Here is a 25561-nt window from a genome sequence, read left to right on the forward strand (position 1 = left end):
ATCCTTCCTGATAATTGTACCAGTGCCATCAGCAGAAGCACCTGCACTGCCTTGATCCCACTGAAAACTCTCATCATCGCTTACAGATGCAAAGCCGTCCTCGGGTGGGTGGAAGCAGAAGGCTCCTGGAGGAGAGCCATCACTCCATAAACTCAGCTTTATATATTTTTTTTTAATAAGGAAAGGAATATTTCTGGAATTTATCCTCTGAGGGGACTGAGACACTGATAAGAGGCAAACCATAAAGTTACTTAGAGGGCACTGGATCCTTAGAGCCATTCCCTGCGTTCTCCAACTCACTCTGACAGCTCATAAAAGAGGCTTTAACGGCCTGCAATCTTAGCAGATGTGCCTAGTCCTTTATCGCCGTGTGGGAAGATTCCACTGGAAAAATGTACTCAAGGCTCAGACTGCGAAAGCTGTTTGCTTTTAAAATGCGAGAAATTCCATCTGTGGGTATGTCATACGTGTAGTGATTGTTAAACCAGCATCAGGCTCAGCGAACACTGCAGGCTGCAGAGTGTACGAAGTGTTACGTATTTGCTGAATTTCTGATAAGTGAGGAATTGATTTATTTATGCCTTGCTGTTCTGTTTTCCAGAAATTGTGCATCTTTGACAGTTTTGGAACCCTGGTCTTCGCTGTATTTATGGGAGTGTGGGGTAAGTTACTTTCAGTTTTCTCTCAGTTTGATGGTGTCTGTGTAATTTTGTGTAAGCTATTAAATTCATCTACTTTTAGGACCATGTCCTGGCTGAGCCTCTACTCCTTCAGAGCTTCACTGGTAGATGTCATTCAATTTTACTGTATGAAAATTTACCTCAGAAATCCATGGCTTCAACCACACACGGTTTCATTCTTTTTTGTTTTTGTTTTTGTTTTCCCCTCTCAGTGCCTGAGTCACACACAGCCTGATCTCTGGGGTGAGCCATTGGCTTCTCTGTAAAGAGGTGATCTAGCAGCAAGGAGCCTGGCTTGGTCTGTGGGGTTCCAAATAGTCTCACCCTCAAATGGTCTAGCCTAGGATTATTTATGGGTCTTCAGAGATACGAAAGGAAGCAAAGGACCACAGACCTCAATGGGTTTGGCATTAAGATTATTATTGACATTTATTCTTTGAGAATGCCACACAATTAAATCTGGTTCTATCCACCCCCTGCTTCATGTCTCAAGTAGCCCCTGGATCCTCCCGAGTGCATCTTCCTCTCAACTTCATGTTCTCTTCTATTCTCAAATAGCTCACTAAGCCCAATTGGCACTGCCTGGGTGTACATGGGCTCTTGGCCAGCTCCTGGAACCTAGGCAACCCTACCTCTGGCCACCCCTCCAGAGAAGAATGATTCTCCTTCTCCAAGCAGCTGCTGAATGCCAGCTTCTCCTCCGTTAGAGACTGACTTCTGTGAGCTCACCCCTAGTCTAGGTTGTAATTTGGATTGGCTTATTTGGGGCAGGTCTGGTGCAGGTAACCATGGCTACTATGAGTCTGTGAGTATAGCAGCCATGCCTTGTACAGAAAACAATATTTCATGGTACTCTTCCCTGTCCTCAGGCCATTAAATTTCTCCCCCTTCCCCCTCCTACCCCCCTCCTCCCCCTCTCCTCTCCCTCCTCCCCCCTCTCTTCCCCCTTCCCTCTCCTACTCCCTCTCCTCCCCCTCTCCTCTCTCTCCAACCCCCTCCTCCCTGTCCTCCCCCTCCTCCTCTGCATTGATACCTGAACCTTGGCAGGGGTCTGATAGGAGATGTTCCATTTAGGGCTGAGCAAGGAGACGCTTCTTTACTGACATCAAGAGCATCCTAGAGCTATGGGTTTAAATTAAATGCTGAGACAGCTTGGCTACACAACCATTTAGCAAAGTCACAGCAGTGGGTCCCACCTTAGGGATTGTGACCTCCTCAGATCTGGACTCTTGCTTAGCTCGGTTTAGAGTACCAGGCCTGACTTCTGTCCTGTGAAGCAGACCCCAAATCCAACCAGAAGACAATTGGCTACCCTATAAAAGTCATGCCATGACGGTGCCCTCAGTACCCACAAGTGCAACAGTGACATTGGGCCCATGGTTGCACTGTTTGTTATTGTCCTGGCAGCTGCAGCAGCAAGGCAGGCATCTGAGCCTGAGGCATGAGGGATGGAGTGGAGGAGATGACCCAGGGGTGTGAGTCACTGGAAGCCATCACTGTTTCGGTATCTGTCATCTCAAATGCTCAGGACCAGAGCTCCTCTTCGTCGTCCTCTTTTCCCTGCCCCTTCCCCTCCCCTTTGAATAGACAATCACAGGAATGTATTTAGTCCCCAAATACAAAATCTATAAGACTCCAAAATCACAGTGTTAGTGTAAGTCAGCACTCAGCATGTTTCTGTATTCCATGGTGATAGATCAGGAATGCTTACCCTTATACTATAACAGTCCACACAGTTGGGATTCAGCCTGGGGCAGGGTCAGCGGGAAGGAACAGGAGAACATCCGTGTGCTTGCTTCTTTTTATACTTCTATAGGATTGGAAAGTTTTTAAGTATATTTCACTGTGGTAATAATAGCCAGTTCTCTGTAATAGAAAAGATGCGATCTTGACACGTAAGCTCTGCCTAGAAACTGGATGTTGTTCGTCCTTTTTAATGTGGGTAGCATTGTTAATGTGGTGAGGAAAGCATTTCATTTAAAAACAGATGTCTGAGTGTTTGATTGGTACAAATATTCTAATGTAGAGGGAAAATTCCCATCTTCAGGGATACATGCATTCAACTTCCAGTTGCGTTATGTCTGTTGGGATCAGCAATGTCAGGTCACAGGAAAGTGTGGGGAAAGGAACAGAGCCACACCTCTCAGCTTGAAAGGCAAGTCATTAGTGTGTGCACACAGAGAATTGGGGACCTTGTAGGGCGGTTGGTAGCTTTACCTGTGAAGGGCCACTGAATGGTACATTGTACCCTTAAGAGACACCCATGTGCTGGGTGGTATAGAGAGAATCTTATGTCTGGATGGATGTTGTACCTGTCAATAATAAATCTGCTCACTTGTGGCCTAGGCAGAAAATAGAAGGTGGGAGGGACATCTGGGAGGCAGAAAGAATTCTGGGATAGAGCAGGCAGAAGATCAGCCTGGGAAGATGTGACAAGACAGGTACAGGGTACCTGAGCACAGGTAACCAGCCATGTGGCAGAATGTAGGTTAAATTAATTAGGTTATTTTAGTTATGATCTAGTTAGAATAGATCCTAGCTACATGGCCAAGGTATTTATAAATATATTTTTGAGTCTGAGTCTTTATTTCTGGGATCACGGGACTGGGAGTAAGAACTGGGCCTAACTTCTACAGGGTGGTGGTGGCTGGCACATGCCTTTGAACCCAGCACTCAGGAGGTAGAGGCAGGTGGATCTCTGAGTTCTCCAACTTCAAGGCCAGCCTGGTCTACAGAGTGAGTTCCAAGACAGCCAGGGCTACACAGAGAAACAATAAATAAATAAATAAATAAATAAATAAATAAATAAATAAATAACTAGCTCACCTCTGAGAAAGGGGGGAGAGAGGGGGGAAGAGGGAGAGAGAGAGAGAGAGAGAGAGAGAGAGAGAGAGAGAGAGGGAGGGAGGGAGGGAGGGAGAGGGGGAGGACTAACCCATGGATACTGTAACCCATGGATACTGTTCAGGTACACCGAAATCTACGGTGACCACACTTACCCAGTAAGAGGCCCTGTCATTCAGACACTTGGCATGTTTTACTGGAAAGTACGCACTGGGAGATGCTTGGCACAGAAGCATAGAGCAGGCAGGGGCTGCAGCTCAGTGGGAGGGCGCTTGCCTACTATGCCTACCACGAGTGAGGCTTTGGGTCAGATCTACTATGTATTAGGATCCTCTGTGTTGCCCTCCACTGTTATAAATATATCACCTTCCTCCAGTAGTAGCCAGGGAGCTACACACTTAGGTCAGCGCTCTTAATGGTTTGTGAGCCACAGCTTGTGATCTCTACAGCTCTAACAAGACATTTTAAGTAAAGGGGGAAAAATATATTAATTTTGATGCAGGAGGGACAAAGCCCAAATTTCCCTAAGTTTCCTCCCTCTGATCGTTAACTGCACCCTGGCTGTAGAACTGTCATGCATCAGGCTGTCTGTCAATCCTGCCTGACTTTAGGATGCAGAAAGCGTCTCTGCGTTTTGCTATGTACATCTTTAAGGATATCTGTCTGATGAACTCTCTAAGTGCTATACAGCGGTTTCCTCATTACTTCTGCCTTCTGAGGACTACTGCTGTGAACCTCATTACGGAAAGTCTGAAATTGCAGAGTCGAGGCGGCGGGAGGCTCTGAAGTCATTGCTAACCTCTGCCAATCCTGTGGCGTCTCCTCCTGCACGGTGTATCTGGCACTGACTAATTCTCCGTTCTCTAGATAGAAATGGTAAACACTGAGGGCGGAAAAGCTTTTATCATCCTATACGGTACTAATCACATATGTACCTAGAAATAGCCCGCATTTAGGCTGCACCAACCTGGGAGCTTTGGAGGATTCATGGGATCCTAAGCACAAGCTGTGGTTAAAACAAAGATTCTGAACACATCCCGACCTCATTGCTCCTTGCTCCTTCCCTGGCTTTCCCTGGCTTAGACACGTGGTCATACAATACCATTTCTCAGTGATCACATTTAAGGGCAAGTTTTAAACAAGATCTAGTGATTTCTGGGAAACCACTAGCTTCCTGGATCCAAAGATCCATGGAGTCAGAAAGCCCAGCACCCACACTTGGGAATCAAGAAACTGGTCCTTAGACTGGAGATGTTCCCGCTGCTCTCGCTTCTGTCTCTGTTTCAGGGACACACAGCCATGGCTAATGAGCATTTTAAAAGTCATTTCTAGTACCCCAGTGTAAGAGAGTCTGGGTTAGAAAGGAGGAATGGGGCGAGAAAGCTGATTTACCTTGTAGAACATTGTACGTAAAGGCATCTGAAGAGTTTTAAAACATCCCAGACTCATTGCAGAGTCTGAACGCATCCACCTATCAGAGTTTATGTCTTGCCCTTTTATGTTACAGAATGTAACACCATACCGCATCAATTCTTTTTGTGTTTGGGCATCTTTATCCAATACATACTTTCTTTAGATAGAATGCTATCATAATTAAGATAAGATCCATGCAACTCCCCCCTCATCTCTTGTTATGTTTGGTGGGTACTGGCAGAATTTTAACTGCATCTAGTGGACCAGAGCGGTGGTTCTCAACCTTTCTAATGCTGAAACCCTGTAATAGAGTTCTTCAAGATGTGGTGGCCCTCAACCAGAAAATTACTTAATTGCTACTTTAAGAAATCGTAATATGGATGTCTGTCTTGCAGCTCCTGTGAAAGTGTCATTCTCACCACCACCACCACCACCCCACCCCGCCCACCAAGGGGTTGCAACCTACAGATTGAGAGCCCCTGGCCTAGAGCCTCCTGGTGTGTGGTTTGCCTGGGTCCTGAAGTACAGTGGAGCCCAGCTAGTTATAGTGCAGAGACACGGAGCAAAAGATGATACAGGACAGCAAGCAGTTCCTCCCACTTGGGGCACACTGCATATGAGTACTGATAACTCCCAGGAATACACCAAACATTGGATAACTGCACCCCATAGAGTTCTTGGCTGTGAATAAAATGAAGAATCCCCCTCCAGTCTTGTAACCCCTTGGGGCTTACCTTCAGGGTTGAAACTCTTAACAACTCTGTGTTTTCTACCCGGTCACTTGTTCGCTTCAAATCCAGTCACTTCCAAGGGTGAACTGCCTGAGAAGTAGGCAGCTTCCGACCCTTCGTGTCAGGGAGTCGGGTTAGGTAGCTGCTGCTTTCTCCTTAGGAGACGGTTAGGATTGTTCATGTTGCTTTTTGAGAGTAAAGGTATTTTCATGAATCCTCTTTGACTGGTAGAGTTGTTTCACGGAGCCTGCGTGCAGGTCATGATTTTAAAAGTGAGAAAAATGGCAAGCGGCCCGTGACCACCCAGACAGAAGGTGACAAGCACAAAATAAGACCTCCGTAGAAAGCCTGGCTTTCCCCAGGCTTCAATCAGTGACAGATAAAAGTATAAGCCACGCACGGTGGCCTGCACCTTTAATCCCAGCACTTGGGAGGCAGAGGCAGGTGGATTTCTCTGAGGTTCAGGCCCACCTGGTCTACATAGAGCTTTTGAGGACAGCCAGGGCTACATGGAGAGACCCTGTATCAAGAAACAAAATGATCTCAACAAAAAACGTTCATTAAGAAATTTGCAGCCGGGCGTGGTGGCGTACGCCTTTAATCCCAGTCCTCGGGAGGCAGAGGCAGGTGGATTTCTGAGTTCGAGGCTAGCCTGGTCTACAGAGTTCCAGGACAGCCAGGGCTATACAGAGAAACCCTGTCTCGAAAAACCAAAAGAAAAAAAGAAAGAAAGAAAGAAAGAAAGAAAGAAAGAAAGAAAGAAAGAAAGAAAGAAAGAAATTTGCAGCAAGGTTCTTAGAAAGAGGCAGAGATGTTTAATTTCATGACAATTATATTTTGATGTGTTTATGTTTTAAGGTTCAGAAAAGTAGGGATGGGCAAAGAAATACTTTCTTTTAGCATCCATGGAACTTTCTCCAAGATAGATCCTATTCTAAGACACAAAGTAAGTCTCTACAAGTCTGAGAAGATTGGAATAACCATAGAAAAGATGTGGGCCAGAGCAAAGGCTTAGCAGAGGAGCCACAGAGAGTCCCCACCCCTGGGTGTAGGCCACTCACTCATCAATCCGGCTCCAGAGGATATAGCACCTCTGGCCTCCACAGGTACCTGCACGCACAGTTTTAAAAATAATGAAAATAAATTAAAAAACTGAAAAGATAGACTCTTGAAAATCAAACAACACACTTTTGATTGATGAATGAAGAGGTCATTGAAGAAATCCAGAAACAACTCGAAAAAGTTCCTAGACTCAAATGAAAATTAAAACACAGTCTACCAAAACCTGTTCAGTACAATGAAAACGGTTGTCAGGACGTTTATAGTTGCAAGTACGTACATTTAAAATATAAGAGAGGCTGCAGAGAGGCTGCAAATAAGTAACTTAAGGTACCCCGAGGCCTTGGGAAAACAAAAAGCGAATCCACCAATCAGTAGCTAGAAATTAATTAATTAATTAATTAAATGAGATGCAAATTAATAGATTGGGGAGAAAAACAAACAAACAAAAAACAAAACAAGGGGCCTGGAGAGATGGCTCATCAGTTAAGAGCACTGACTGCTCTTTTAGAGGTCCTGAGTTCAAGTCCCAGCAACCACATGATAGCTAACAACCATCTGTAATGGGATCCGATGCTCTCTTCTGGGGTGTCTGAAGACAGCAACAGTGTACTCATATACATAAAATAAATAAATAAATCTTTAAACAAAACAAAACTCAATGAAACAAAGCAGTGGCCCAGGTCAACTGACATAGCAGAGAGCGGGGCAGTGTTAGCTGGGAGCTCACAGACGACTGGTTCCTTAAGCTGAGGATGGAGGGTACCCAGTTTCCGGCACATTCCCTTCGATGTATTCAATCAGTGCATTTGTCAAGTTGCAGTTGTACATCGTGAACAAGACATTCCTGCCCCCATGACAGTGACAGTGTAGGCATGTCAGACCGCAAGCCTAGAAGCAAATGTAGATCAGACTTGCATGCATGCTGCATGTGTTGACGAGAAGAGGGTGCTGACGGGGGAAACGAAGCACTGTTTGTGAGAGAGCGCACTTTACTAGAATGACCTCAGACTTAGGACACAGAGTGGAGTCAACTTCTGGCACGGGGCATGCTTGGCAGAGTACTTGGGTAAGTTGAAGTAGGGCTCCGTGGGGCTGTGTGGATGTTTACCGAGGGGCTTTAGTTCCATAGTCACCCTGAGAGGGTTGACCCTCACAGTCTCTGGCAAGCGTCTTAGGAAATGTCTGTCCCTTGACACAGCCCACGCCACCCAACAGCCTAACATCCTGAAGGTGTTTATCCAGTGACAAGCAGTCACCTCCTCTCAAAGACACTGAAGGCCTGACTGTTTTCTCAGTGGAACCAGCCCTCACCCTCAGTGGGTGAACTGATTCTAACCGCCCAGGCCGTTTCTACCACCGACTAACTTCTTGGTGAAGTAGTCAATGCAAGCCAGACTGGGAACTGGGTGCTTGAGCCTTTCCGTTGGCTTCACCCTTCGGAATCCATGCCCCTTCTCCAGCATCCTCCCTTTCTTCCAAGCCTCAGGCTCCCTGCTGTGCCCTGCAGAGCCAGCTCTCAACCCTTACCGAGGATTGGAAAACAAGAATAAAAAGAACAACAGTAAACATCCCTCCTTCCAGACCTGTTAAGCCAGAAAGACTCTCAGGGCTGGGGCCTGTGCTCAGGACTCTTTTAAAGCCGCCACCACCACCACCCTCCTAATTGCCTCTTATGTGCAGCCCAGGTGAGATCTGCCACTGTACACACCTCATTTAGTCAACACTGAGGACTCCTGACTTGGCTGGGTCGTCCCAGTCCTCTAGACTAGACACCTGCCCATGGGCAACTATTATCACTGGCTGACTTAGTTACTTTTCTATTGCTGTGATAAAACACCATGACCCAGGCAACTTAGAAGAGTGTTTCACTTGTGCTCACTGTTTTAGAGGGTCAAGGTGGTGAGGAGAGAGAGAGAGAGAGAGAGAGAGAGAGAGAGAGAGAGAGAGAGAGAGAGAGAGAAAGACAGAGCTTACTGAGAAAGACTAGCTCTACTGGCACACCTCCTCTAATAAGGCCACACCTCCTAATCCTTCCCAAACAGTTCCACCAAGTAGGAAACAATTATTCAAATGTATGAGCCTAGGGGATCATTCTCATTCAACACACACACACAGACCCAATATCTTCTTCCCCATGTGCTGCTCCTACACTACACTAGAATCAAGTACTCTGCTCAAAGTAGAAGCCTGGCCTACGTTCTTGACCTCTTCCAGCCCCTTCAGTACACCTTGCATCTGTCCTGTCTGCTTCAACGTCCTTCACACATGCATCCTGATCTGGTGTTACCTACAATGTAGGTTCCCTGTGTGTGCATTCACACAAGACCACCACCAGTGCCCCCTCCCAAACTTTGTTAAACCCCTGGCTCCTTTCGGGGTCTATACTATTCTTTGTAAGTCACCCTCCTGCAGGTCTGTCACTTGGCTGGCCCATCTTCCTCATCTTAAAGCTGCAATCAGAACCTGGCTGGAAAGCACCTGGTGCCCTAGCTTCCTTGACATGGTCAGCTGATCATGTCAGTCATCCCAAGACCTCACATGGCCCCCTCCTCTGGAAGTCTGTCCCTGGAGGTCTGGAAGTCTATTGTAGCGTTCTCAACCTTCCAGATACTGCGACATATATATATATATATATATATATATATATAGTTTCTCATACCATAAAATTATCTTGTTGCTACCTCATAATTTTGCTACTTTTATGAATCATAATGTAAGTACCTGATGTGCTGGATATCTGTTATGAGACCCCTGCAGGGGTGTGACCCCCCCAGGCTGAGAGCCACTGGTCTGTTGGTCGTGTCCAGCACCGTCTGTTTCTTGCTCGCTCTGCCGCGCCTCCCATCTCCATGCATCTCGGACTCCCTTTTTCTCTTTCTTGTTCTCAGCATGTAGTGGACACTTGAACAGTAATTGTGAACAGAAGCACGGTAATGTCAGAATGTTTATGTAAGAAGGGCTAGAGACAGTGCACTAATTAAAAGAGCCTAGGAAACTGACCTGGAAGCTGTATCTCCAATTAACATTTGACAGTTTTAGGGGTTTTTTGGTTTTGTTTTGTTTTGTTTTAATTACATATTATGAAAAATAAAGATGCCTAATTGCTTCGTGTTTGTACAAAATTGAGAAAGAGATGGGTTTTCTGAAAAATATTGTTTTAGCTTATTTAGAGGGCACTAGAGTGTTCTTTCTAGCCCAGTCCCAGGGGGAGGGAGAAAGAGGAGTACAGAGGACATGAGGAGAAGCTGAACTATGAACCAATCTTGAATAGGGAATTACTTGGGTGTTCAGTTGACGAAGTGTGGGTTACAAGCTTTGTGTCTGACATACACACTTGCCTTCTGACCCTCCCTGTGGCCCGCCTCAGAACATCATGTTTTACAGTGTTTGCAAATTACTAACATTTTCATTTAAAGAAAAAAAAAAAAGAGAAAATCACTTCCTGCCTTTTAAATGTTAGTATCTCCTATAAATAGACTGCACTCACCACAAAGAGGAGTGATAATTCCCAGCATGGAGTCTGACACCAACCTTAAAGAGCCCCACTGTCCTCTTCTCTCCTGTCAGTTACATTGTTTTTGGAGTTTTGGAAGCGACGCCAGGCAGAACTTGAGTATGAATGGGACACTGTTGAGCTACAACAAGAGGAACAGGCCCGGCCGGAGTATGAGGCCCAGTGCAATCACGTGGTGATAAACGAGATCACTCAGGTACGTTGTCTGTTCTGCTGCGGTGCAGTGCTCTGCCTGCAGGTTCTCAACATAGTGATGCAGTGAACTGCTCTCTCTGCAGTGGCTCACAACACGACCCACCAGGCCATCATAGGGCTTGAACAATGTAGGTGCCTGTGCCCATTATGGCACCAGTGAGGTGCTGAGTATTCCAGATGTGTCTGGACCCTGCTTAGGACAGTGTACGTAGGAGATCGTTGTCCCTCTCTTGCAGTAACAGTAAAATGGGTATATTTTAGAGAGTGAGAAGGGCGTGGTTGTTTATGGAAGCCATGTTGGCATGTACAGATGAGTTTCCGTCATCACAGGCAGCTTCCTTGCAGCCAGTTTTCATCCTGGGCTAGCCCAGCTGCCCCTCTGTCTGTGCTCAGTCTCAGTCACTGGCCCAGGTACTGGTTGGTCTGTACATACACACGTACACACACACACAAATCCTGTGACTCTTATCCTAAAGTCAGAAGGGTTTGAAGGACAGGAATGCATATGGTCCTACTGTGTGCCAGCATTGTATGAGGCATCTGTCACTGGAAGAGTCTGCCTGTTGTAACTACTGCTGCCAGAAGAAGAAATCTCCCCCTATACCCCCAAATCCCTAATAGGTGATTTCTGGGTGTTTGCAGTATTTCTGTCAACAGAGGTGTTCTTAGACATCAGTGTGGGAATCTGTTCCCACAGAAGGTTTTGAATAGGAGCCATCGCTCCTGGAAGGAAAATTCTTTTACCGAGTGTCTGCAATGTACCCAACTGTAGTTTTCTAAGTTAGCCCCCCCCCAAGATTTTCAGAATGTGGGTGCTATAAGGGATGGGGAGGATACCTGAGCATCCTCATCTTATAAATAGCATACATAGCAGGTACCATTTGGGATGCAGGGAGCCCCCATCCTGAATAATGACTGCTGATTGCTAGAGAGGACAGAGCAGTACCTAGGATACTCCAGTATGAAATCTGTAACTCACACAATGACAAAGCCTTCAGAGAACCAGAGGGGAGGTGGTCTGGCCATTTAAAATGGTCAGCTAATGAACTAACCTCTCCCCCTCCCCCCGTGAAATGCTGTTTGATAAAATTTCCAAATGAAATCTCACTGTTCTTTATTCCTTGTTCCCCCTTTGTTGCCTTGCACATCCTCCTGGGTTAGAGAGCAGAGTCCTGTGTTGTCCTAACACAGCAGCTTGTGGACTGACCGGTCCTGGGTCTGCGCCTCTGTCCCCCTCATCTGTAAAATGGACGTGATAGAGTGTCAAGGTTGCTAGACTGAGGACTGGGGAGAGGGGTGCGTCTGAAGGTCACTTGGGGGACCTGGCACAGAGTGAGCGCCAGCTAAGGGACACAGCTGGTGCTCCACCTCTGGCTGTTCTTCCGAGGAAATCAGGAAGAGTCTTGTCTTTCTCTCTTGGTAAACTATAAGATGGAAACTCAGTATGCCGGCAAGCTAGGGTCTGTTTGTTTTTAAGTCTAAGATCTGTTGACACACCCAGAGATATCAGCAGCTCTGTCGGTGCTGCCCCCTTGACCAGCCGTTTCTATTCACCAGGAGGAGGAACGCATCCCATTCACCACCTGTGGGAAGTGTATCCGGATCACCCTGTGTGCCAGCGCTGTCTTCTTCTGGGTAAGAAGCTGCCGTGTTTGAGTAATTGTTTCATTTTTGTTGTTGTTGTTGTTACTACATGATACATTTTTTTTTTTACTATCTCCTTTAAAATACTGAGGGAAGTGCCAGCCTGGTATGGTGCCTACATGGTCTCCTCTAGAAAGGTGTGGTTGCTACATGGTCCCAGAGAGAGATGGCTCTGGAGCGCTCCCTGGCTGTCACATGGAGTATTGCCAGGTTAGGGTTCCTTCTCCATTGCCCATTGTGGCTCTTTTGTTCCTTCACTCAGTTCTTGTCAGCAGGTCAGGGGTTTCTGGCCATTACTGAAGAACCCAAGTAGGAGGCGGTAAGAGCTCTAAGAAATTGCAATAGCAACAACTAATGTTAATTAGTTAATGTTTAAATCTTAGGACTTTCCATACCAAAAAGATACGCCAAAGAAGAAAGAATAAAAACGAAAGAAAGGAAAAGAGGTTTTAAAATCTGATTTTAGATGAGAAAAAAAATTGCTGAAACCATCAGACTTTACAAACTAGTTCTGTTTGTTATTAATAAAAACATATTAGCTCAATGGTGGTGGTGTACACCTTTAATCCCAGCACTCAGGAGGCAGAGGCAGGTAGATTACTGTGAGTTCAAGGCCAGCCTGGTCCACAGAGCAAGTTCTAGGACAGCTAGGAATATACAAAGAGAAACCCTATCTCAAAAACAAAACAAAACTAACTAACTAACTAACTAAACTATTAGTAGTACAATTTAATGAAAGCTTTGTTTGGCTTGGGACTAAAGAGATTAAAGAATGTGACTTGGCAGCCAGATCTAGGCTCTGAGGCAGGGGTTTAATGCATCAGGAATGAAGACTTGTAGATCCAGAGCGAGTTAATGAACACTGGAAACACTTGCTGGTTGCTGGGGAAAGGAAGGTCATGGTCGTACTTTGGACGGCATGCTGTAATAAATGCCAAAATACCTTTTTAACCGCAAGCCATCAATTCAAAACAAAAATGAGTGAAGGTACTCTCTGGGTCTAAAGCGACTTTTCTAAACTCCACTAGCAGCAGAAGACATTTAAGAAAAGTCGGATTTTGACACACGGACTATAAACAAAATACCCGAAGAAATATAAACACACAGGACGCGACACAAGGACGGATACCTTAGGATGGAGTCCCCACAGCTGCAGGAGCTCAGTAGGCAGGTGACAGCACACGTATGCACCAACCAAGAAAAACCACAGTGGCCCATATAGGAAAACATCCTGAACCTGGTAGGACGAGATCCATGCTTATTGTGAGATTCAGCTCTCTGCCTCCTGGGGGTGCCATGTCAAGGTGACAGGCTGCCCTGTCAGCCTTTCCCACTAGAGCAGGTGATTTTGTTTCTCCATCTTTCCCAGAAAGCAGGTGACTCAGAAAGATTTGTGTGTGTTAGCTTAATGTAGCTTTTACAAACTGTCCATCAAGAACCACCTCAAAGTCCAGAGTGGCCGCACTGATCGGTCATGCCAGTTTTCGCAGAACCAGGACAGGATGGTTTGTTCGAAGTCCTCTTGGGCCACATAGCAAGATCTTGTCATGAACGGGATAGGTGTTATGCAGAGGCAAGAATGTTTTCACAGACATTATAACATTTTATAACACATGTGCTCACACATAGGCCTATCCACACTTGAACACCACAGCCTAAAATGGCCTACTTCAGACTCAGCCAGACAGTGGAAGGCATGGCCAGACAGTGGAAGGCATGGCCAGACAGTGGGAGGCTGCATATCCTTACACAGGTTTGCTCATGGAATATCCGTGACATGTGATATTCGTAAGGTTTATGATGAGTTCAAGGGAAAGATACAAATGATACGAGAAGTGGCTTTTAATGAGCAAATAAGGCATAATTCTGAAATAGCTTTGCTTTCATAGTTATCTTACCTATTCTCTTGATATACTCTTAATAATTAAAAGGCTTGTCTTTGTTTTTGTTTTTAATTGGAGGTGATAAAGCCAATTTCCCTTTAGTGTATATGATAGTGAAGTTGGGTTTATCAGTTCCTGAAAGTCAACTCCAGGTCTGGGATATAATTTTGGTGAGGTCTGGTAACTACAACTTAAATATCCAGTAGGTACCCAGTACGCTGAGGGTTTAGGAGAGATTGGCTCCACAGAGGAAAGGCCAGCTTCTCTCCTAGAGGGGGAAGGGATCTATGTCAGTCCACTGTGGAGCTCTCTACAGTGAGCACGCAGCACTACAGCTTGATCTGAAATATGCCAGAGTCAGAAAAAGATGAACCTGAGGGGGTGAGTGTGCCCGGCTCCAAGAAGACCAACCAAGCAAACCCCACAGCCGGTCATGGAGACCTAGCAGGTTTTGTAACAGCCCTGGAAGGTACCACAATCTGTTACCCAAGCCAAGGGCGGGGCAGGCCAGTGAGAAGCAGAGCATTGGAGGTCTGTGTCTCATGCCCACACTTTCCCCTCCCGTTGGCTTAATCTAGAACAAATTTTTGCTCTTTCAGCCTGTGTGGTATCTCAGCCTTCTAACACTGCCTACGGTACAGACTAATTAGCAAATCCACCAGCGAAAGAGTGTTGAGGTTGGCAGTGAGCTCTCACTCTAAGGATGCTCAGTGATGAATAATTATAAAAGTAATTGGGGGTGGGGAGGAATTATTAGAAAGGTTTAAATGGCCTGTTTGGAAAAAAAGGCAAGGACTTCTTCATAATACAGTTTTTCTCAGCCTTAGTTAATTTACACATGTGCACGCACATGTGCGCTCTCTCTCTCTCTCTCTCTCTCTCTCTCTCTCTCTTTCACACACACACACACACACACACACACACACACACACACACAAGATCCTTTTCATTTCACAAGACTTAACTGTGAAAGAGGAAAGGAGATAATGAGCGAGAATACAGGGAAATACAATGCCTTCTCTGTATGCAGATGGCACAGCAAGGAAGAAAACGGTCTTTTTAACACTTTGTTTGCCATGATCCTAGCTAATACTACCCAGTGCTAGTCCTAGGCCTTAGAGTAGTAGTCTGCCCATTGTGGGGGGAGAGAGAAGCTGGGGTGGGGAGTAGGGAGGGCAGTTAACCTGTACAGGGGTCCGCCGCCAGCGGCAGAGCTGGGGTTCCCATGCAGGAGTCAGTAGCTCCTCTTCCCTGTAGGTTGACGTAGGGTGTGCCTTGCTTGGTTCTGGAGTTCTTGTTCTCTGTAGCTCCCCTCCATCCCCACCCTGGCTGTCATCATGAGCCATGAGACAGAGTCCATGGTTCTAAAGTATATCCAAGGAAGAAACCATAGGGACAGTTTAAAACGGTCTCTCTCTCCAATGGTGTCTAAACCAGTGGTTCTCAACCTTCCCGATCCTGTGATCTTTTAAGATAGTCCCTTGTGTCGTGGTGACTCCCGACCATAAACGGGCCAGAGGAAGCAAACCCGTTTACCGAGAAAGTAAAATCATATCATGTGTAGGCTCTGTTGAGGGCCCCCTAGTGACCCTGGGAAGTGGGATTCAGAAGTGCAGCAGCTCCATAGAGCGGACCTCGTGGGGATGCAGGTGTGCATGACAGCTCAGGGATATCTGAGTGTGAAACCATGAGAAGCCCTTCAGGCAGAGAGCTGCTGCCAATACCAGCTACCCGGTACCTCGGCTAGTGCTCCAGTCAGGCCCTGCTGCTCCCGTGGTAAAGGCAAAGCCAGTCCCGGTGGGCTCTTAGTGACTGGTTCTCTGATGGGAGGGGTGAACTGCAGAAACCCTGGCTCACTCCACACCCGACCCGCTCAGTGCTGTCCAAGGGATACTTTCATAACTTCTGGGATCGTGGCTCCTACCTAGGACAGCAGCAGTTCTCAACCTTCCCGACGCTCCAACCCTTTAATACACTTCCTCATGTTGTGGTGTCCACCTCCCCCCAACCATAAAATTATTTCGTGGCTACTCCGTAACAGTAATTTTCTACTGTTACGAATTGTAATGTAAATAACTGATATGCAGGATATCTGCTCATATGATCCCTGTGAAAGGGTCTCTCTTCGCCTCCAAAGGAGAACCAATGATCTAGAAAGTCCCTCCACCTTTGTGCTATCTGAAGATAATGCTCCTTTTGACAAAGACATTCTTTAAAAAACATTATTATTTATTTTATGTATATGAGTACACTGTGGCTGTACAGATGGTTGTGAGCCATCATGTGGTTGCTGGGGATTGAACTCAGGACCTTGTGCTGCCCCTCAGATTTATTTATTATTATAAATAACTGTAGCTGTCTTCAGACACACCAGAAGAGGGCATCAGATCCCATTACAGATGGTTGTGAGCCACCATGTGGTTGCTGGGATTTGAACTCAGGACCTCTGGAAGAGCAGTCAGTGCTCTTACCCGCTGAGCCGTCTCTCTAGCCCGACATAGACATTCTTTAGTGACACTTTACAGGACAGTTGCACAGAACACGCAGCAAGTGCCATACCATGTCCTCTCCTGCCCGGCACATAGTGCGACTGTCAATAGTATCCCTCTCAGGTGGGTGCTTCCTCTTTGGCTCGCCCACTTCTTCCTACTCTACCCCCATTTCCTCTTGTGGCACTTACGTGAGATTTCCTACATGGGGCACCTGCCCCTTCATTATGTGAGTGTGGGGCCAGCGCCCGTGCAGCTCTGGCTGACTCCTGCAGAGGCTAACGCTGCCGCATCGCTGATGGTTTCAGATCCTGCTCATCATCGCCTCTGTGATCGGGATCATTGTCTACAGGCTGTCCGTGTTCATCGTGTTTTCCACAACGCTTCCCAAGAACCCCAACGGGACAGACCCGATCCAGAAGTACCTGACCCCACAGATGGCCACATCCATCACAGCCTCCATCATCAGCTTCATCATCATCATGATCCTCAATACCATCTACGAGAAGGTGGCCATCATGATCACCAACTTCGGTGAGGTTCTGCCTGGAAAGCCATCGAGCTCTTCTCATTCCAGTGGGTTAAGATGGGGAGCGACTTGCGAGCTTGAGCGTAGCGCTCTATCCCGTACGGGAAGTAAGAGGTGCACATGAGCATCTTTGTATTTGAAGCGAGAAAACGGAGGTAATGTCCGAGCTCTATGAGCACATCAGGCTGAAGAATAGGTTCAGTTCCATTAGCTCCTGTAAGCACATGGTGGCTTTATTGCAACAGGCAGAATAGGGTCTCTGCTCCAGCTGCAAGTGCACACCTCTGTCACAGAGCAAACAAACTGCCACACTAGTGGGTGCCTGCCTTCTCCCATGCCGCCTCTGTTAGTGCGGCTCTCATCAGCTCTGCTTCTGGATGGCTTGCATCCCAGGCAGCTGCTTCATGGCTAGAGTCGGGGGCTTCCTACACACTGCATGCTTTTGGGTCTTTCTCAGAATGATGGTCAGAGGTCAGCCTGAGCTTCCCAAATGCCTCTAGCCAGTTACTCCTGCCCCGACAGTTTCCATCAGATCTTACAATTCCGGAAGACCGCTAGGCATTTCAGAGATGATTTTCTGAGGGTTGGCTGTGTTGCTCAGGGGCACAGGTCCTGGGTTTGATCCCTAGGACCACAACAAAGATAGCTAGAGGATTTTAGACCAAAACAGTTCTTGCTAATATTTGATAACATAGCATTTATAGGTTTTAAGGAGAAGTGTGTGTGTATGTGTGTGTGTGTGTATGTGTGTGTGTGTGTGTGCGCGCGCGTGCACACACATGTGCACGTGTAACTTGCCATGGGGGATACATGTTTATTTGGGAAGAGAACTCAAAACAATGTGTAAACTCAGAATTAACACAGCGGCTATATTAAGGAATGGAAAGCAGATTAAATTGAAACAGTGTGAATTGTATTTATTTCAGTGTGTTATCTGGGTCTTTGATTTGGGTCTCAGAGCTGTTTGGAATTTCAGCATCTCTCTTGTTGATCTGACTGCAGAGCTCCCAAGGACCCAGACTGATTATGAGAACAGCCTGACCATGAAGATGTTCTTGTTCCAGTTTGTCAACTACTACTCCTCGTGCTTCTACATCGCATTCTTCAAGGGCAAATTCGTGGGCTATCCCGGGGACCCGGTATACTTGCTGGGCAAATACAGAAACGAAGAGGTGAGAAAACAGACATGTTACTCTCTGGACAGCTGAGTTGGCTGCTTGCTTTCTCTCAGCTGCCTAATGAATAGTAACTTCCTTGTGTATTTCTGAGGTATTTTTAGCCAGGAGAACAAATAGAGATGTTAATGTAACGCCTCTTTGCAAGTTAATACACCTGGAATCTAAATGTTTTTCTCTTTGTAACACGCCAGTGTGACCCGGGGGGCTGCCTCCTTGAACTGACTACACAGCTGACGATCATCATGGGGGGAAAGGCAATCTGGAATAACATACAAGAAGTCTTGCTCCCGTGAGTACTACTGGGTGGCAGGAAGGGGGGACAGGCCAGCCCACCCACTGAAACAGTTTACCCATGGAGCCATGCATCTGTCTCTAAAGCAGATTAGAAGGCATTGAAATTGAAGGCCTCTGGACAAAAGGTCCAACCGGGAGTTTGTATGTGTTTAATAATTATAGAGAGAGGCTCAGCAGACGGCTCAGTTGTGATGTGCTTCCTGGGGAATTGGGAACCCCTGTACCCATGTAAAAAAACGAGGCACTCCCACAAACACGTGCATCCGTGTTGCTGGGGAGGGAGAAACAAGAGGAGCCCTGGAGCTCACTGGCCAGTGCAGTGCGTGAGCATAGCTCAATGGGGGAGCTCTGGGCTCAAGGATAAATCATGCCTCAAAGAAGCTAGATCATGAAGATAGAGGAAGACACGTGATGTCAACCCCTGGGCTTTATATGCTCCTGCACACTTGAGTGCACACCCAAACACATGCAGATGCACACAAGCACACACGATAGTTATAGAAGACCTTCATCTTCATATCTAGCAGAAATCGCACCTGCCGTAGTTTATGTCTCTGAGGTTATCACTGAGATAGCTGAGTAAACAGACCTTTGAGGAAAGGCCCTTGTGGGCTGTGAGATGGCTCAATGGATAAGAGCACTGACTGCTCTTCCTAAGGTTCTGAGTTCAAATCCCAGCAACCACATGGTGGCTCACAACCACCCATAATGAGATCTGACACCCTCTTCTGGTGCATCTGAAGTCAGCTACAGTGTACTTATGTATAATAATAAATTAATCTTTTTGTAAAAAAGAGAGATAGAAAGGACCCTTGTTAGTGCTGTGAACTTCATATTGCCACGAATTTGCATAGCATCCCCCACCCATGCATCTAGAAGTCATCAGTAGTAACGTGTTAGATGCCTAATATGTGCCGGTCTCTGCACTAAAAGCTGTGTGTTTTCATGTGTATATGTTTATGTGTGCCAGTACATACTCACATAGCCTGATTTCATAAATCTTAATCTCCCTTTTGCTAACAAAGATCTGAGGCTTAACGGGATTAAGTGACTTACTCAGATCACACGGGCGGGGAGAGCTTACAGTGGGATGCAACTTTAGGATCCCATGACTTCAGACTCCGTGTTGTCAGGAACAGACATCTCCTGTGACCCCCGAGACATCAGAAACAATCACCACAGGAGGTTTTGAATGGTTTCCCTAAAAACCTGAGAAAGCGGCAGAGCACAGCGACTCCCCGTTGTTAGCAAGGGCCCTGCTCTCGGATCTGTCCACGGTCCAGCACCGCCTGGATTTTGTGCAAACAGGACGCTTGATATAACAGTTTTCCATTGCAGTTTAACATATTATCACATGCTTAATAGGCTAAAATAAGGTTCAATGTCTCCCCGCCCCAGAGAAGTCTGGGGAGGCTCTAACTGAGCTAACTTGAAGGCGTTGGCTAGCCAAGGCCTTTCCAGGTCTTGGGTGAATCTGCTTTGGCTTTGCGGGCCTTGAGGTCACCTGGACTTTTGCCTTGGGAAGCTGCCTGTCAAAGTACCGCCCCATTCTGTGGTTCTCAGCCCCCACTGTGCCACTGAAGATGGCCTCCTGTGCTGTAGTCGATGCTTTCTGGGGACCTGGCGCTCTTCAGATCTTCAGGAGGCCCGCAGGGAACCTCCCTGGGAGGCTGTTCTGAGCACACGCTGCCTTTTGCAAAGCACTTTCTGGCTTCCAGTTTTGTTTTCCTGAAACTTCTGGTCACCCTTCTTCGGTGACAGTACCAACAGTGTCCCCTCTCCTTAATGTCCTCCAGCATAGATGTAAACTTAGGAAGGATTTTGATTTCAAAACGTCAATTTCTTTGTAACACCTTTTATCCCACTGTGCAGTGGGATGGACCACCGGGTGCAGGCTGATGCCCCCTGCATTCTTCACCGCACTGCCTCTCCACATACAACAATTCCCACCACATCCAGTTTCCGCCTCTTTTTTTTGCCGTGAATCTTTGCCTCCCTCACAGCCAGGTTTCTATTCATTCTCTCTGGAATAGTTAGTTAGCAGACCGGGTTTCAGAGCACCCACATTCTTCTCTGGGGCTTTATCCACCCTGTTCTGTGTGACCTGTCAAGGCCCTTCTTAAAGCTAAGACAACACTCCCATCCCAGGAAAGGATTCCAGCTTTAGCTGTGAGATAACTTTAATCCTGCTGCACAGAAAACAACCCTTCCTTTCATCAAGTTCATATTTGTGTTTTTCCAGATAAGTAAAAGTAGGTCATGCGCAAATCTGGCTGTTTCAATGTGAAAATTAAAAAAAAAAAAATCTTAACTCATTCTTAGGCTACTAAGGGAGCTTTTCCTGAGCCAAGTAGGTTGTTTAACACTAAATTGTTTGATTAAGTAACTGCCTGGCAGTGAGCTGCTTTCTGAGCTTTAAATGTTAGTGGGTAGGGGATATTTCCTAGATTAATTATGAGCAATTGAAATGTGACCTGCAGCACCCAGGGCCTGTCCATGCTTTGACTCCAGGTAAGCTTATTGTTAATAATCACAGAGATTCCTATTCTGGCTTGAAGAGACTGATGTCATATGTCTTTAATTCTCTTCCACTGGCTCGAAACCCAAGACTGCCAAGTGTCAGTCACGACAGCCTCCCTGGGGCCCCTGCTCTGCATGGCTGAGTTCCCTGCTTCCACACAGAATCCAGAACAGTGGAGTGCCCATCACCTCTGCTCCCCAGACCCTTACTCCTCTGAAGAGTGTCAGAGCAAAGAAGAGTCAACCCAGCTCCTTTCATATGAGGTTGCTATGCCAGTGGAACACAGTGTAGGATATTTGATGAGAATTTCTCAGACTTGGTCGTTTCAGGCCCACACCCTTCATTCCACATGGATTCCTAGACTGCACTGAGCCTACAGCTAGATTGGTTCCAGGTACAGAGCAGGCACTGGACATGAGCCCCTGAGCGAGTGTTGCCTTGGCCTCATGGGCAGATCATCAATAAATTATATGGTATTTTGCTAGCACCAGAGAATGTCAGCTGCTGGTCATTGCAGCCCTGGTGTTTGAGACAGTCTAGAGATTTTCTTCCCCAAAGATGATGCTAACATTAAATAATGAAAACCCTAAAAGACCTAGAACATTAGTGCCCTTGGGTGTTCAGCCAGGGGGGACCGCTGTCACATTTCTTTCCCTCTGTGTATCTCTTATCTTTTCAAAATAACAATGCATTTGCATAACAAGAGAAGATACTATAGTAGAGAAAACCTCCTCAAGAGGGGCCTGGACAAGACCTCCATAGCTACACTGACCCCTTCACAAGAACATTGAATTCGGCTGTGAAATATTGAGGACGAGGTGGGAGCCTCTAGGTGGGATGGCAGCTGACTCTAGTTTGATAAAAGGCCAAGAGAAAGTGTGATACGAAGTTTTATCTCCGTGTTTTCTTAATGTTATGGTAAATTAGTACAGGAGTAACTTTGTAACCTCTGCTTCTAGTCTCTGCTAGGGAGGGAAAGGATCTGTTGCTTTTTTCTTTCTTTCTTTCAAGTTCTGTGGTGTAATTCCCAAGCATAGCCAAGGTTGAGATCTGGCTCCAGAATCACGGTCCAGTTTGTTGTTGTTGTTGTTGTTGTTGTTTAAAAAAAAGAAAAAAAAAGTCCAAAGGCTCAGAAGATAGCTGAGTCTCTATCACAGATGAGTAATTCAACTCGGAGAAACGGAACAATAGGCTTGGAGTCTATAGCTCATAAAGCCAGGCAGAGAGTCAGCTACTGTGGCCGACGGTGCGTGGGAAGAGAGCATGAGCGGAAGGAGAAGTATCTGCTGAGTTAGGTATACACCAGGACAGAGGATATATTGGGAAGCTCAGAAAGAAAATGCCTGCTTGTTCTAGGCCATGGACAGTGTTCAGAAAAGGCAGGGGAGTGGGAAGCAAACAAACCAACCGAGAGCCAGCCCTTGTTTATCACAGCTTGGTGCCACCTATGGTAAGAGCCCCTGTGATGGCTGCAGCATTAAAGATTCTAAGGTGTCCTCAGATCTTTGCGTTGACATACAGGAGGGTTTGCTGTCCACAAACAATGACATCTTTAAGCAGGAGCCATGCATCCACATGGCCTGGTGTCTCCAAGCCAACATTCCAATCATAGCTCCATATTCAGCAGCCTCTGCCTGTTAGCTCATAGTGGTCAGCAGGAGGTCCTGCGGGTGTGGGGAAGCATTCTGGCCCCTTTTCCCTGTTGGATTCCCATCAGTCCTGACATCATCCCGGGCTAATGGACATCCCATGGACATATTTTGACTCACCAGGAAAGCTGGAGAAAAGGAGAGTGTGGGTTTCAGGGGCCTCTAAGTCTGAGTTCCTCCTGGCCTGGCTGCCTACGGAGGAAGTGGGAAGAAATGGGGAAGCCAGGGAAGGGTGTCTGCCCTGAGTGAGGCCTCAGTCAGGGGAGGCTGGCATGAGACCAGCAGGAGGAAGGCCAGCACAGTGAGTCAACTCCTGTCAGCCTCACATTTTAAACACTTGGTGGGCTCAAAGAACAGGTGAGGGCCTGCACCAGCTTATAGCATTTGTCTTTAGAGTCCATTGATGGGTCTTCATTGTCAGAATTTCAGACCCACACAAGCCTATTGTCTAAGCAACAGAAGTGAAGGAGATGTGTATGTACTTGAAGCCAGCTGTCACTTTAGGAGGCGGAGTTTGTCACAGATGCATGGCCAGTTCTGTTGCCATCTCAGATCTGTTTTCAAGGAAGATTGCTATGAAAAGGGCAAGCATTTATCAGGGACTGAGAAGCATGTTCAAAAGGAGAAGAGGCTGGAATGGAGCAGTCTGCAGCAATGCACAGAGCAGGCTCTGCACCCTCATCTGGAGGACCTGCATCTCTTCTGTTGTCCTCAAGCTGACTGAGGCAGAGTCTGAGACCTATTTTATAATTTTTGTGCATAATGTTCTCCTAAGAACACCCAATCCCCCCCCCATCTGCCTCCCCCAGTCTCAGAGATCCCACACCGGCGTGCTGGCTTTGCTTCCCACTTCCCGGGATCACAAGAGCTGCTGCGTTGTACTGTCAAAAGCAGGTGTCATCCTGGTTGGGCTGTCTGTAGTCACTAGGAAGTACCCCAGCCTGGAGGTTCTTGGCCTGATGCTCAGCCTTCTGCCTCCTTCAGATCTTCATAATTACTATCCTAAGATGACCATCTGTCATGGTTTGTATATGCTCGGCCCCGGGAGTGGCACTATTTGAAGGTGTGGCCCTGTGGGTGTGGGCTTTAAGACCCTCATCCTAGCTGCCTGGAAGTCAGTCTTCCACTAGCAGCCTTCAGATGAAGATGTTGAACTCTTAGCTCCTCCTTCACCATGCCTGCCTGGATGCTGCCATGCTCCCACCTTGATGATAATGGACTGAACCTCTGAAGCTCTAAGCCAGCCCCAATTAAATGGTGTCCTTATAAGAGTTGTCTTTGTCATGGTGTCTGCTCACAGCAATAAAACCCTAACTAAGACACCATCCCTGTTCTTCCTGCACACTGTTACAAACAGAACTTGTCTACAGCAGCTAGCACTAACTTGCATCTCTGTCTTCCTTCTGCTTATTTCACTGAAATTTTTTTATACTGAAAAAATATATTTTGAATGATTAGAGGGGGAGAAATTGGGCAAACTGAAGATGTTTAACATGCAAAAGAGAAACTTAATTTCTTGGGAGGATTACATATTCAGCTTTGAGACAGCAAGAAATACTTCGTGATGCGGGGTCTGACAGTGTGTGTTCTCATTTATAATTTGATCTTTCTGACAGATGGATTATGAATCTAATTGGACGATATAAAAGAGTCTCGGGATCAGAAACGATAACCCCACGATGGGAACAGGATTACCATCTGCAGCCCATGGGCAAGCTGGGATTGTTCTATGAGTATCTTGAAATGAGTAAGTTTCCTGTGCATTATGTTGGGATATGTGTTAAGAGTTGAAAAGCATCTGTCGTTGAGCCACAGAATTATTTAGTGCATTGAAGTGATATGAAGAGTGGTGTGTTTGCCTCTACCAGAATAAAATTAGATGGTAGAGAAAAGTCAAAGCCAAAAAGTCAAAGCCAAAAAGTCAAAGATGGCTGGGTATGCTTTTGTTAATGTTTATGTCGTTCAATGCTAAGGATTTATTGCCGGGCAGTGAGATGGGATTTTCCTTGATGTATGGCTTTACTGTGAGTTCTCAGGGTGTTCTGGCCATGTTGTCTGTGAATGAACCCTATCACTTTCCTGATTCAGTCAGTTTAGGCTCAGGTCCATGCAGACACTGTGATTGGCTGGGACAGAATCACAGAGCCAGCCCATGAGAACGTGCTCCCTCGTAACAGGAGGGATCTCTATTGCCTTTCACACCTTGGTCCTGCCAGAGATGGCCTCTTGTTTCCTCCGCACAGTGTACCGGCCTGGAGTGAGTTAGGACTTGGCACAGGTCCTGCCTTACCTTCCTGCATGTCTTGTCCATTTGTGAATTACTTGCCCGGGCTCTTGTTTTGTCGTGTGGCTTTAAGCTCTCTTGCTTTTGATAGATGCATCTCAGAACAGAGTTCCTTTGAAAACACTAACCTTTCTGTTGTGAATGACATGCTAAATCTAAAAGATGGCTAACCGTTCACTTCTGTATCCCTTTCACCTAAACATCACAGAGAATCATGCTATTTTAAAGGTGGTAAGAACAGAAAAACAGGCATAAAATCTGACAGGCCTTACATTTACCCATAGGAGTTTGTGTTTTCCAGGATAGGGCTTCCTGCAGATAGCGGGTGGGTTATTAAATCGCAATCTATATATAAGATGTGCATAATACGCAGGAATATCTGTTTGTCTGGGTGAGAAGACAGTCCACTTTGTGTCTGTTACCAGCCTGGGGTCAGATTTGAACTTCGGTTTTTTTTTTTGCTTTTTATCAAAATGGAGTTTTATTAAGGGTGCAGCATCAGTGTGGAATGAGGTGTAAGAGACAGATGCATATCCTAACTGTCTGTCTCTTGCCAGGGCTATTATCAGCATTAATAATAGCACTCTGGTATAGAACGTTATCTATTTGAGCCTCTCCCCACCAAAAAAAGACTATGGGAAGTTGTTTTGA

The 25561-nt window shown here is 46.4% G+C and overlaps 1 protein-coding gene across 6 annotated transcripts in view; it reads left to right on the forward strand.

Moving 5' to 3' along the window:
* Ano6 (anoctamin 6) overlaps nt 1-25561 on the forward strand; it is a 178997-nt gene that overhangs the window by 135587 nt on the left and 17849 nt on the right. For all 6 annotated transcript variants that reach the window (XM_021216888.1, XM_021216889.1, XM_029547923.1 and 3 more), the window contains 7 exons: nt 602-662; nt 10298-10440; nt 11997-12074; nt 16764-16989; nt 17987-18156; nt 18354-18451; nt 24243-24373. In XM_021216888.1, the coding sequence (XP_021072547.1) occupies nt 602-662; nt 10298-10440; nt 11997-12074; nt 16764-16989; nt 17987-18156; nt 18354-18451; nt 24243-24373 (907 nt within the window). The remainder of the gene's footprint in view (nt 1-601; nt 663-10297; nt 10441-11996; nt 12075-16763; nt 16990-17986; nt 18157-18353; nt 18452-24242; nt 24374-25561) is intronic.

This window comes from Mus pahari, chromosome 17 (assembly GCF_900095145.1).
Source record: "Mus pahari chromosome 17, PAHARI_EIJ_v1.1, whole genome shotgun sequence".
In the NCBI taxonomy this organism is placed as follows: Eukaryota; Metazoa; Chordata; class Mammalia; order Rodentia; family Muridae; genus Mus; species Mus pahari.